The following is a 13925-nucleotide window of genomic DNA, read 5'->3' as shown; positions in this document are numbered from 1 at the left end:
TAAAACCATAAAAAAACTTATTCAAAAAATAACTCAATTTTTCAACCTTACCAAAACACCTATTCTCTAATGCCATGTCCTCCTTCTGCACTGTGTCTCTGGCTTTCTTCTACCCCCACCTTTTTCACACCCCCATGTTGGCAGTTACTGTTTCCCCTTTGCACATCACCTTGGCGTGTATTAGCTACCTATTCCCAGTTCTCCTTCAGCATGGGGGCATTCTCTTACTAAATCATGAGATTATACTCACAATTGTAAATAATGCTCAAGAAAAGCTAAATAAGTTTCAGAAAATTATCCCTCCTGTCAGTGATAAAATTGGTGTAGTATAGGAATTAATGTGACTTCAAGGTGCTGATAGTAGTAATTATATCTGTTCAAATGATAATCCAGTGTTGTTTCTCCATAGGAACCTGGAGCTTTTACTTTGCAGTAAAGGGACTGTATTTAACACTTACAGGGGAAACAAGCACTTCACTTTACAATGCTTCCATTTTTAACATTGTAAATAAGTAGTTGAGTCAGTGGAGAATCAAGAGCCAAGTATCGCCTATTATGGGGGCTTAATGTGTCTACTTTATGCAAAGACCAGTGTCTATATATATTCAAAAAACTAGATGTCAGTCACTATTCTAGAAAAACTACTGGGTAAATGGATAGATTTTGTCTGTTGGAAATAGTAATGGCAAGATCTGTGGGAAATTTTTCGTTCAAAATGAAAATTCGGCTGTGTTAGAACTTTTAACCCTACCATTCATATGAAAGAGGAATAAAAGCCCATATGTTCCAGTTCTATTTTATAAGCAGGACAGTTCTAGTGCTTTAATCAAAGTTACTTTTTCTTTAAAAATTATTTTCTTTAATCTTTTAAAATCATGCAAAGACAACAACCATCCCTTTAAAATAGAATAAGACTTTTTTAGTCATATTTGGCATTTGCCCAGAATAAATATATACATGTATATATATGTGTATGTATATTCACATCCATCCATCCATCCATCCATCCATCCATCCATCCATCCATCCATCCATCCATCCATCCATCCATCCATCCATCCATCATCTTCCTACAATTTCTAGGGAGCAAAATAACAGTATATATCAACTATAATATTAAGAAAGAAGTCACACTAAAAGAACCTAATCTGTGAAGGTGTTATATAAACAATATAGTTGTTTATGTAATTAAAGGGTCATTATTATATATATTTACAAGCAAAATAAATTATTTGAATTATGTTGCTTAACAGTACAAATACTGTTTTCCACATTTTGTATGTGTAGATTTATATGTTTTAAAGAACTGAGAAATTCTGCCAGTGAGATTTGCCAGCAGAAATTTCTGAGAAGCAAGGGAACCTGCCCCATGGGTTTTCTGCTTCTGTCTTTATCCCTAACCAGATTCAGTCCCCTTTCTGTTGTTCCTTTCATCTAAGTTTGCCCACACACAGTAGGCAAGTCCTCTTCCCTACTGCCCCTCATAGTTCCAAACCTCTCTTGGATCCACTATTCAGGCTCCTACTTCTTCATGCCTTGTCACTCTCGAGTCCTGGTTGACTACTTCTGCATGAATTGTATCACTCCATATCTTTCATCTTCCCTGGCTCTTGTCCTGTCTTCATTTGAATCACACATTCTCTTTTTTCCATTCCCCATGCATATGAGTACCTAGAAAAGTAAAGGGTCCCTGGCGTCACCTCTGCCATTTCCCACAACAGGTATAATGGGAAGCTAGTATTTCAAGGGGGACAGAAATAATCCGATACTCCTAAAAGAGGCAAGAAGATAAGGGCTTTACTTGATGCAATGAATAGGACAAAGTACTAAGGAACAGATGCTCATGGAGTTTGGAATTTGATGGGGCTTTTCAGGAAGGACTTATACAAATACCTGTCAGATGTGGCTCAGATAAGCTGATCCTGTCCATGTGCAGGTGATTTTCAGAGGTTCCCTTTTCTGTGAATTTTTAGGGGATGTAGCTATTTAGAGTTCCAAAGTAAATATCTGCCAACTACATTTCTCAAAAGCTTGGCATATAATCAAGCATGGCTTGTCACAGGATACCTGAAGAGACATGTCAACCCCAATGTTCCCACTCCTCACACATTCAGAGTTTTGCTCTTAATTATGATGTATTTTTAAAGTGGGAAAAAATACACTGTATTTCCTTATCTTCCTTGGGAACCACTGAAGTATTTTAGCAGAAATTTCCTTTAATAGTATTTAGGAAGAGTTAGCCAACCAGGGGGAAATACTAAGAACAGCAGCAAAGGTCCTAAAATAGGAAATACTGGGCTACTTCAATTATAGAAGGTTCTACAAGTTCTGCCAATATTTTTCCCTTAGGCTCTCACAAAATGGGGAAGCAAAGAGAGAAATATCTCACAGCTTCACAGAATCCCTTAAGCCTCCTATGTTCCCATTTAAAAGGGATTATGAAATAAAATGGAGTAGGAAGCACCTCAAAATTTAAAAGGAAACTCTTGTGTCAATGCCAAAATTGCTATTTTAATATTTTTTCCCATATCAGATTAATTTTAAGGTATTCCTCATTAGCATAACTGTCATTCTTGGCTTTGCTTTTTTCTTTTTGCTGTTTTTATTCACCCCTTGACTTGGAGTTGAAGAATGCAACTTGCAATAGAAAGTATAGAAAGAGGGACTTTAATTGACATTAATTCCTATGAATTTAACTTGTTTTCTTTTTCACTAATCCAGGTACACTAAATGAATAATGCTCTGGAAAGACAGAGCTTTATTATTTAAAGACAGAGCAAAAGTTACAGCAAGCAACACTGCAGCCCACAGGGTGAAAAAAAAAAAAAAAAAAAGAAAAAAAAGAAAAGGGAGAACTAGATTAAGCCTTTTGTTTTAAGCATACTCATTTTAAAACCAAATTGATTGAGAAAGCAGCTCTGACTACTATGGTTTGAGTAGTGCTCTCTGCTCTCTTCCCTCCCTTTCATGTTTTCATCACTGCCAGCAAAGATATAGATGAGACCAATAAAACAGGATTTGGACCTTTCAACTTGTCTGTTAATGGATATCTGTTTCTAACTAAATAAGGCTTTCTGCTTCCTCTTTTTCCCAGTCTGATTTCTGCCTATCCCTTTTTTATTTCCATCTGAAAAAAATGGAAATTCTAATCCATTTGTTTGGACTCTATTCCTACTTACCTCAAGGTGGGTTTTGACCATTCATGGAAATATAAAAGAACTTTAAAGCACGCATAAATAAATTACTCTTACTACCCACGTTACAGCTGTTTTGTACTTCCAGATGGTATAAAGAGATCCCAGTATAAAGTAGAATTATGCTACTATCTCCAGTGGTTGAACTTCTGAAAAAAAAAATAATAACCAAACACAAGCATTATAAAAACAAAAAAATAACCACCATTTTTTTAGTGAAATTATTCTTTTCAGATGCCAATTTCAGTCTTGTTTTTCCAAAATTAAGAGAAAATACATAAAAAGTTTTTACCATTTGCCTTTCAGCACTGATTAAGAAAAAAATAAAAATATCAGTTTGGAGAGAGTATAATTAATATCAGTCTGGATGGAGCACACTGGGTTTAATTTTAGTGTTCTTCTCTTTTCCTTTCTGTGCCTTCTTTCTGGTTATCTTAGGAATCACTAATTATTCAAACATTGTAGACTACACTCGTAAATTTGCTCATGTAAGGGCTTCTGAATTTGACAGAAGAAACTTACAGGCTGCTGGTGATCCTGTTTGTCCAAATGTAACTCTTTTTAGCTCCACAGATTTACTTCTGATGAATCCTGGTAAATATCAGATAGAATAGAAAAGAAACCCCCAAGAACCCATCCTGAACATGCTCATGTTAAACATCTGCTTGAAGTTTAGTATGCTTTTATTTATACTCTTAGGGAAGTATGAGGCTACTTTGCAGCTTTTTTTTTTAATTATAAGAGTAACTGAAATTCACCTATATAACTTAATGTTTGTTGTATCAGAAATTATTGACATCATGATATCATGGAGATGATATAAAAATTCTCAACACACTGACCAGATTAAAAGCACAGATCTTTGTGCAGTTCTTAATTCAATAAAATGCTGCAGTTCTTCATGATCAGAAGGAAATACGCCCTCAGAAGCATCTGTTTCTTCTGTGTCCTTCATGAGAGTCAAAGGGTACTTTACAATCCAATCCAATGCTGGATATAACCTTTTAAATAAATAAACCGTGGTTTAAGGATTTAGAAAGCACTAGATCAAAGAATGTAATCTTTGAGATCTAATAACTACAGTGATGGGTCTAGCATAAGGACATGAGCAGAGTAGAACAAAGGTTTGCTGAATATCCACAGTGCCTCTTGGGTTAAAATTCACTACAGAGTCACTCTAAATCCCTAGTCAGAGAGCAACCCTAAACTTCTCTTCTTGCTAAAATCCAGCATGATCTACAAAAATAAACTGAAAGCAATATATTTAGGGGAAGAAACTCCAGTCTTCAGCTTCTTTTGTGTTGTTGCTTGACAAGTCAAAATTCAGCTCTTATTTTCCAAACACCTGCCAATTTCAGTTTCAGCATGCAGGTTTTTGGCTATGCACCCTAATAAACACACCCACACCCACACCCACACACACATAAGGATTTCTACTCCCCAGGATTAACTGAGTGGAGATGAAGAACTGGCTTTTTTTTTTTTTTTTTTTTTTTTGCAGTGCATGCCTATATCTTGCAACCAGAGGAGATCCAAGGCTTTAGCATTACATTGTCTAATGCACAATGTGCAGCTCATGTGAGTTTTCCCAGTAAGTTGTGGGGATACTTATGGATGTGCTCAAATGTTCCATTATCACCCTTTAAATAAGCAATAGCACCAAAACAAACAGCTGTGTTCAGAGCTATTGAGAACCCTTCACATGCTGCACTCCAAATTTTTCATCTGTCAGGCTTTGAAATTGCAAGTGTTGCTCACTAACTTGCACACAAAAAGTTTTCTTGCCTACTTTGGTGACAAGCTGGAGCAGGTGGTGAATACTGCACACAGACTTCTGGAAAAATCTTGTTATCTTTCTTTATTTCCCACCATGGGCATTACAACACACAAACCATCACTTCTGTCTACTGCTTGACTAGCATCTTGTCAAATCTGGCTGCAAGATTAAGCTTCCCCAATTCTGAATTCAATATTGCAACCCTAAGGACATAAGAATCAAACTGGAACATTCTGGGTTTTGGAGTTGTTTTTTTCCCCTTTTAATGGACAAAATTGTTTCTGCTCCAAGACCATAGTTTGCCCTGACTATAATGATAAATCATCATGACTGACACTAAGCAAAATGAGTTTGATATTTTCTGCTTTATCCTTCCACATTAGAAGCCACTTTTACATTTGCCACAACTTTTAACCTTTCTTCCAAAAGATTAGAATTATACAAATCAGGTATTATTTCTGCTTTGTATAATCCATTTGAAAAATGTGAAGAACATTTTGTACACAGAAAGGGATGGGCTTAACGAAAAGAAGGTAAGATTTAATGGCCAGCAATCTTGCAATAACTGTTGGTTTCCTATAGCAGCATAATTCTTCTTTATTCCAGATTATTGTATTTCATTGGAACAGTGTCCTGCTAACAAAGCCAGGGGGAGGTCCAGGACTCCAGACACACTCAGCACTTAGCAGCATCTGGTTCTAGTAGCAAAAGTTATAGACCCAGTGACAGTATCTTGGAAATACCAGACCTAACCATTATCAGAATTATTTGCATCTTTAGCTCTTTTGTGTGTGTGTGTGTGTGTGTTTTCTAAGGCAGAATCAGTAATAATCAGGCACATATGTCCATTTTTATAATTTAAAAAACCCCAAACAATGACAGCCTTTAATATGATATACTATGAAAAATGGAAGTGGATGCTAGTTTGCCACTGATGGGAGACAATGTGATTTTAATTCATAAGCTTGAAGCAAGGATATGAAACATTCTAGTCATTGATATTGTTTAAGTCTCAGTCTGTGCTGCAAATCTATATTTAGCTATTTATTTCCCCCTCCCAAAAAAGGATGTCTTCTAGGAATGGACTAAAGATATCAGCTTTTTATTCCAGTAAAACTTCATTGCACTTGAAACATTAGAAAAGCTCAAGTAAAAACTGTGTTAGAGCTCCATAAGTTGGATTTGTAAGTAAAAAAGCAGTTAGACATGTAAACAGTTTAGTGAAAAGTACAACATTGTGATACAGAATATGCCTAACAGCAGTTGTGTAATGCTATTAACATGACTTTCACTAATTTGCATGCAAAAAACTCATGTTCTGTTAGTTTCAGTTCCTTGAAACTTGTTTCCATAGCAGGGGGTTGTTAAAAAACACTTTTGTCCTTTACTTGTCCTGGTAATACTTTCTTTTTGGAAGTGCCATTCCATAGCTGGATTGTGTCTTCCAAACACACATGAGTCCAAGTTCCCTGAAAATGCTAGCAACTTACAAAATAAAAGCTACTCCCTGGAATCAATGACTGAAATAGCACTAAGTTCCATTTTAACTTTTTTTTTCTTTTGCTTAAGGTCATATTTCCCTTTACAATGCCCTTCCCCATTTGTGGATTCAGAACCCCATCCTGGAATGAGCCACCTTTGGGAATAGGTCATATTTAGCAAGCACTTAAGATACCACTCACTAGATATATCACAGGGTCAAAAATTACTCTCTCAAGTGTGATTTTGTAGCACTGCTTGTCAAATGATTGGATTTGTTTTAGAGTAAGGTGGCACGAAAAGCCCGCCAAGACAAGACCTATGTGTTTTGACAAGAACAACTATCAGAGTTTTGCCCTGTAAATCCTCATTCACATGTGCAAAGGACATGGGAGAGCTATCTACAGCAGACACCAAGATGAATTTATGAGGCCCTCATCTCTGAAAATAATTTATTCAACTTTAAGTCATTAAAAACTATCACTTGCGATTACTCATGTGAGTAAAAGTTTGTTGGAGATAGTTTTGCTATATATAGTATGGCATATACAAATATAGATAGAAAAAACAGGCTTATCAGTAACTACAAAAACTATTCTAAACAACTTAAGAAAATTTAATTTAAATAATTCACCATGTAAAGATTGCTTGAAATAAAGATTTTTGCATCCCGTCTTTCTCCCCCAACCTTTTTTTGTGAAGCTTTCTCCCACTACGACTTTTAAGAATGGCTAGAAATTTTGAACAGTCCCTTGATCTTCAAAATTTTCTTTTGATCTAACAGTTAGATAAAGCACTACTCTAGAACAGCACTACCAGTTAACAGAGAATCAGCAGCAAACATCAACTAAAATTTCTCTTTTGAAGAGAGAGTACTACACAACACAGAGGTTTTGAAGCCAACATTGAAACAAAACCCCTGAAGTGATAGTCTGTTTACCTGTAGCCCTGATATCCTCAAAAAGTAAGTGTTCAAGACCCTTGGGTTACTGTCTTTATTCTTAGTAGCCAGTTCTAATTGTAAAACAGTTTGCATAACAATTATTTAGCTAGCATTTAAGCCAGACTGTTATATTTATTAGCAGTAACACAATAGGCTGGTTGGACAAGATCCTGCCAATTGTTATATATATGAGGAGTCCCATTGAATTCAGTATCATTCTCTGTACTTTAGCTTTAGCAATTGCAGACTTCTTACAGGCTTAAGTGATTTGCTGACCAACTTTTGAGTACATGGTTAAGTCTAGTTAAGTTTAGTGAGAGATAAACAGGCACACATTCAAAATTGCCTGATCTGAGGTTCTTCCACCTTTAGAATTTCAGAATGAAAAGCTACATTATTAATGTAGCTTGCTGAATTATGTAAATCACAGGAAAAATAATATTTTGCCATATCTTCATCTAATGTTGAAAGTGCTGTATACAATTTCTCTTTGATTGTCCATTTATTTTCTTCCATTTGAGTTGCAGTTAAGATCAGAAAAGAAAAATAAGTCTTGTTACAGCTACAGGTCACTGTAAGATAAGAGGCTCAGCAGTCACTTCTATGCACTGTACATACAAAAGTGGGCCAGACTGATATTTAGTTTATCAGTCTAGAATCTAGGAAACATAACAGAGGTACTTGAATGTAAATGCATTGTCAAAAGATAATAATCTACATCACTGGAGGAGCGTCACTTGTCCAGCAATTTAAAGATCATCTGACATACTTCATTTTTCTCTTAAAATTAGAATATAGTGAATACACAGAGAGCACAAATCACAGCTTTTTCAAAATTTGACCTTTTAATTGGCTGCCCTGACCCACAGATGAAACCACACAGTAGTACGGTAGAACTGGAAAAAGAAAATCAGAGAAAATTACTAAAGATATTTTTAGAAAGCTGATTTCAATTAAAATCCAATTTTGGTATGAAAAGAAGAAAAATCTTTCTAAGTATGAATCAAAATGATAAAAATTCATCTTTTCTGCTGTAAAATCAAAAGTCAATGGAAAAATGCATTCTTTTGCTGGAATCCAGGCCTAGGACCGAAGAATATACATATATTAAATGAACAAGATCCAAAGTCATCGACAACAAATATTTATACTATAAAATATTACAGCCACATTCGTGCATCTCCTTACAATAACAATTCTTAGGGACACAATATTCTACAGAGTATATACAACAGTGGGTTTCGGCAAAGATGGAATGCTTCATTATCAGAGTACCAGCTTGTTCATAAATATTAAAAAGTATGACGTTTTTCAAACATATTTCTTACCATTTATATTGTCTCTCTACTACTGAAAAAAAGGGTCAATGGGTACCTGTCCATAAGTCTCTCCCTCACAGTCCTGAACTCCAGAAAACCACTTTTGGTGGCTGTAAAGGACTACAATGTTTGTTCTGGATATACAGTGAGCAGCCAAGGGGACATGTAGTCCGGCCTTACTTATGAAAGTAGTCATCTTACTTGATGGGTCTAATTCTTACTTCAAAGAACAGGATTTGTCCCAAACTGCAGACAAAATGGCACAATTCCTTGCTGCTCTCACAAAAGTGGGTCCTAATTTTGCATATGGTTATTTTCTGTTTGTATATAGGCAATTCTTTATATTAGATTAGAGATGGAAACAGATATTCCAAGAGAAAAAGAACTTGTCTACTGCTATAAGAAAAATCATGTAGAGATTGTTCAAGACAAAATAACGTTACAGATCTGATCTTCATTTGGTAAAAATTAAACTCCTGGATACATATTAGTCTGCATTATAAAGACAACACTGACAACAGATTAAACTTCTGAAAAGTGACCAAAAGTTGCAAAAGGAATGGCCTCTCTGAAACATGTTGTATTGTGGTTAATCATGAGGAAGAATACAAGAAAAAATTTTAAAATGGCAACAAAATGAAACAGAACAGAAAGACCCACACTGGCTGCAGCAATGTATCAGATTCATAAACTGGGCTTCAGAGAACTCTCTGTGGGAAAAGAGCATGTTTACCGTTGCATAAATAGCATTTACTACATGGTGAGATCATATGGAGGATACCACTGAAATACATAAACATGCTAAACATTTAAACTCAAACATAGCAGCAATACCTGCAAACACATGCTTATTTGAAGAAGAATGTTACCTAATTTGCTTCCTCTAAATATACAGAGATCTAATTAAGGCTGCTCCCCTCCCCTTTCCCACTTTAGTATATTTGCAAGAACCAGTGAACACAGAAATGTGCAGCCAGCCTGGGCCCTCAGGCCGGTGGATCAAGATGGCAGGCTGGCCTGGGCTCCCCTGGGGACAGCAGAGCCAGAAGGGTGATTGGACACAGTGACCTGTCTGCATGAGATGAGACAAAAACAGGAGGGCTGTAATGCTGATGAACTAACCTGTCACTCACAAGCTCAGGTCTGAGGGAAAAAAAAAAAAAAAAGATGGAGAGAAAAAAGAATAAGAAAAATATATAGTAGAGGTTTTAGAAAGCATACAAGGCAGAAAAATTACAACATCATTGGAATAATTAGATGACATTTAATTATCTGTTCATTTAGATGGGCTCAGGATATAGAGTGAATATGGCATAAAAATCCAGCTAACAGTTTCTATAAGAGCAAAACGCAATTGAAGAAATAATGGATATTGTGGTTTGGCATGCAAGGAAGGATGCTACAGACTATTGCTGGCAGGGATCAGGGTTTCATGCCAAACACTCCAGTTATGAATCAAAATCACAATGAGCAATGAGCTTCTAGATCTTGACACACAAGGCAAGGAGGTTGTTCTTCAGAGTACTTGGCTGTTTTATTGCTTGCTTGGGGGAGGAAAAATCCAGAGGGAAGGCTCACAAGCAATTCTGCACCCTGGACCCAGTACACCCAGGTGCTGGGTAATAGTCAGAGTTGTAGCACTCTGTACACCATTGCCATCACCAGTGGGGATCACTGTGGACTGCTGGTTAAAGACAGTTGATTTTTAAATAGATAAAGACAGATTTTGTAAAAATTGTAAAAAATGCATTTAATGATGAACAAGTATTTGGTGTTGAAAATGCCTTTAAATCAGTATTTAAAGGCATTTAAAGTCTGCTATTCCATTTGTGTCATACACAGACTAGTGCTTGAACTACAAAAAACTGATAGTGTGTCTGATCTCCATTGCATCAGCTATACATGTATAGTTTGGATTTTTAATTAGGCAAGTTCACGTACCATTAGCAGTGAACAAGACTGAATTTAGAGCTACATCTGCAGGATTAGCTATCTATTTTTTTAGAAAAAAAACCTAATTCTCATGGCAGAAAAAAATTACAATGCTGATATATAAAAAGGCCAAATTATAAGCATTTATCCAATTTTTTGGGTTTGTAGGTTTAAAAGTTAACAAGGACTTTTAAGAACTTTTTCTAATAGTGCCAGGAAGTAAATGCCTCTTCTAAAGAAAACTATGCAGCTGCTAAATATGCAAACCTTAACTATTTATCAATACAAAATAGAGACTTACAATATGGAAAGATTTTCTGCCAGAGGGCTTGCCATTCGATAGTTATTTTCTCTTAAAGTACTTACAGAAAGTCTCTGTCTATTTTCAGCAAAGTATGGTAATTATACTGATTGCCCTGAGATTCCCACATTTTAACTAACTCCTTTATTATACAACCAGAAAATGCATAATTTTTTATCAGAAAAAAAATTAAAGTTTTTATTCTATCTTAACACATAGCTAATAACAACCGAACATTGGACAATTAATCAAAATAAAAACATACTTGAAAATTTTGTGGATTTATGAACCCATTTTGATGTGCACACTTACATATATGAAATGTAAATATGCACACATGCTGATCTGAAAAAAATGTTTGCAGCACCTAAGACAGTTTCATAAAAATAACATCTATAAAGTCTAAAACAGAAAACCTACAGCAATTAGTCACCTAAAATGCCTAAATTTATTTTTCTTTTAAGTACATGCTCTTGCTATTAATTTTTGGAAATGAAATACACAAACACATGATATAAACATTTTTCCAGACATTCAATGAACTTTTTTTAATTCATGAAATATGGAATGTTACACACAGAAAAAAAAATCCTTCTACCATTTCTAGCCTCAAAACCACTTTCTGAGAGTTGGCAAGCCTTAAACATAAAATAGCTAACTTACACTTTCATACATGTGAAAACAAAATTTACATTAAAGAGATATTACAAGCTTTTAGATTTATAAAGATTTTAGGGTACATTTTCTGTCAAGAGTACTTGCTCAAAACCTTGCCATTGCATCTGCCTTAGAATAATTAAATATATTTCTGTAAGACTGAACAAGTTAAACAAAAAGGTAATTAACACAGTCTAAAATACATCTTTTTGCACAATGTAGTACTGGCAAGCATGCCCCACTTTTTAGGTATAAGCCAGCCTAATAGAAAGATGTGAATGTTTGGAAGATTTTTAATAAAAAATGTATCTTCTATTTTTAAAATATTTAAAGCAATAAAAGTCTGTGGTAAACATGGCATTACATATTTGACATTTTCCGCCCAAAAATGCATTACTATGTACGATGGTATTAATAAACCATGTGCTTTGAGGGACTTCAGTGCTTTGCCATAATTTAGATGAAAACAATGTATAGAATGCATATTTTTCTACTATTATATCAACATATAGAAAACAAACACTATGTCATCATCTCAGCAGCATGCGTTCACTATACTGGAAACATATGCAAAAAACCACAAACTTTTGAGAGTTCGAAAAATACCCTTTATCAGAGAATGATTTACAAGTCAGTGGTTAATGAGAAAGTGTTGAGCACTTAAAATTTTGTTAGAAAAAGAAAAACAGACACCCTCATCTGACTCTGACTGCTTTCACAGGAAAACAGCCCTCCCTGTTCATCAGAACAAAATAATTTCTTTCCCCACTTCAGGTTATTATTTGAAGCAAATGAAAAGACAATGATTTTTCTCTCTTCTGGCTAAAGCTCAAAACAGCATGGTTAAATCACACATATAAAACTACAGACTTATCAGAAATCACAAAACAGAAAGAAAAGGACTCACTGACCCATTTGGAAGACAAAGACGACAAAACGGAAAAGCTCTAAAAATCAGCTTGTGAGGCCTTTGAGAGATATTCTTCTGGCATTTCATCACAGCAGCCCCAGTTCACTTCCCTGGATACAGGGAGGGAGAACTAAATAGAGCTGTTTATTAAAGCTGTTGTGCTGGATTGCATTAGGAAGCACGAGCAGACCACCTGGACCTTTCAGATTGTGGCAGTGTTTAATTTGCAGGCTGCCCCTCTGCAGCAGCAAAGCCTACTACATTTACCAGGTTCAATCACACATTATCTGGATTAGGAGCATAAAAAGAAAAAATAAAAATAAAAAATAAAAGCCACAGAATCTAGTACAGGAATACAGTCAATATAAAAATAATGAACAGCATTACAAATAGAAAGCAACTCCCCAGCAAACATAACATTTTCACTCCTTGGTTCTTCTACTTCAGCATATTTAAACAAAATAAACAGCAAATTAATAAATACATTGATTTGATAAAGCTCAGACTGAAAAGGGGGTTTACTAGAAGAAAAGGATGGTAATTTAGTTTTTTCTAGTGATTCCCTGGCCAGATTATTGTGTTTCTTTTGCCTTTCTCACTTTTAGTACTACACTCGCTGGTAGCTGAAGATACAGATAGAAAGATGGTACTGTAAATATGAATTATGTGAATCATATGGTTAGACCCCTGTGAAAAAAAAAAATAAAAGGGGAGTTGAGAAATGGCTGACTCCATACCTGACCAATTACAGCTTGCATGGTCCCTGTGTCCTGCTGAGCTGAAAGATCGCAATCCATCATATGTAGTCTTTGAAAAGGAGAATGGGGGTTTCTGGCATGCATCTGTCAATCAACTTCTGCACTCACAACCATCACCAAAAGCAAGGGAAAAAAGTCAAGCTGCTCCACCAAATAGGATGAAATAGTCATGTGACCTTCAGCACTCTCACACACATACATACTTCCATAGAACGTATGAATTTTCTGCAGATATGAAATGACATTGACAAATACCCAATACCAAGTAAATAAAGTGAGACAAACAGCAACTCACCAAAGAGAAAACACTTGCCGTAATCTTCAGCCTAAAGATTTAATATACCTAAAAGGTATTTTAAACAGAGTGTTTTCTTTAGAGCCTAAACTTTTCAGATAAGGTGATATGATTTTATATATGCAGACAGTGGTCAGAACTTTAACCCCTCGCGTCCTCTTGCAGCCTCTAATTTTGTTCCCCCCCTTTATACTTCTACTTTATAGCTTTTTGATTGAGTTCTTGATTTATTTTTCTTTAAGTTTCTTTTGTGTCAAAGTGAAATGGCTTGTGTTGCCGTCTTTGGATTTGCAGAGATTATGAGAACTCGATGGAAAAAAAATTTCTAACAGGAAAAAAAGAAGCAGGGGCCGAGAAACC

The 13925-nt window shown here is 35.4% G+C and overlaps 1 protein-coding gene across 1 annotated transcript in view; it reads right to left on the bottom strand.

Moving 5' to 3' along the window:
* POU6F2 (POU class 6 homeobox 2) overlaps window positions 1-13354 on the bottom strand; it is a 311471-nt gene extending 298117 nt beyond the window's left edge. The window contains exon 1 of the mRNA XM_030234220.2: window positions 13250-13354. Within this exon, the coding sequence (XP_030090080.1) occupies window positions 13250-13354 (105 nt within the window). The remainder of the gene's footprint in view (window positions 1-13249) is intronic.
* Window positions 13355-13925: the final 571 nt, after the last annotated feature.

This window comes from Serinus canaria, chromosome 2, assembly GCF_022539315.1.
Source record: "Serinus canaria isolate serCan28SL12 chromosome 2, serCan2020, whole genome shotgun sequence".
In the NCBI taxonomy this organism is placed as follows: Eukaryota; Metazoa; Chordata; class Aves; order Passeriformes; family Fringillidae; genus Serinus; species Serinus canaria.
This window is presented reverse-complemented; position numbering and strand designations above follow the sequence as displayed.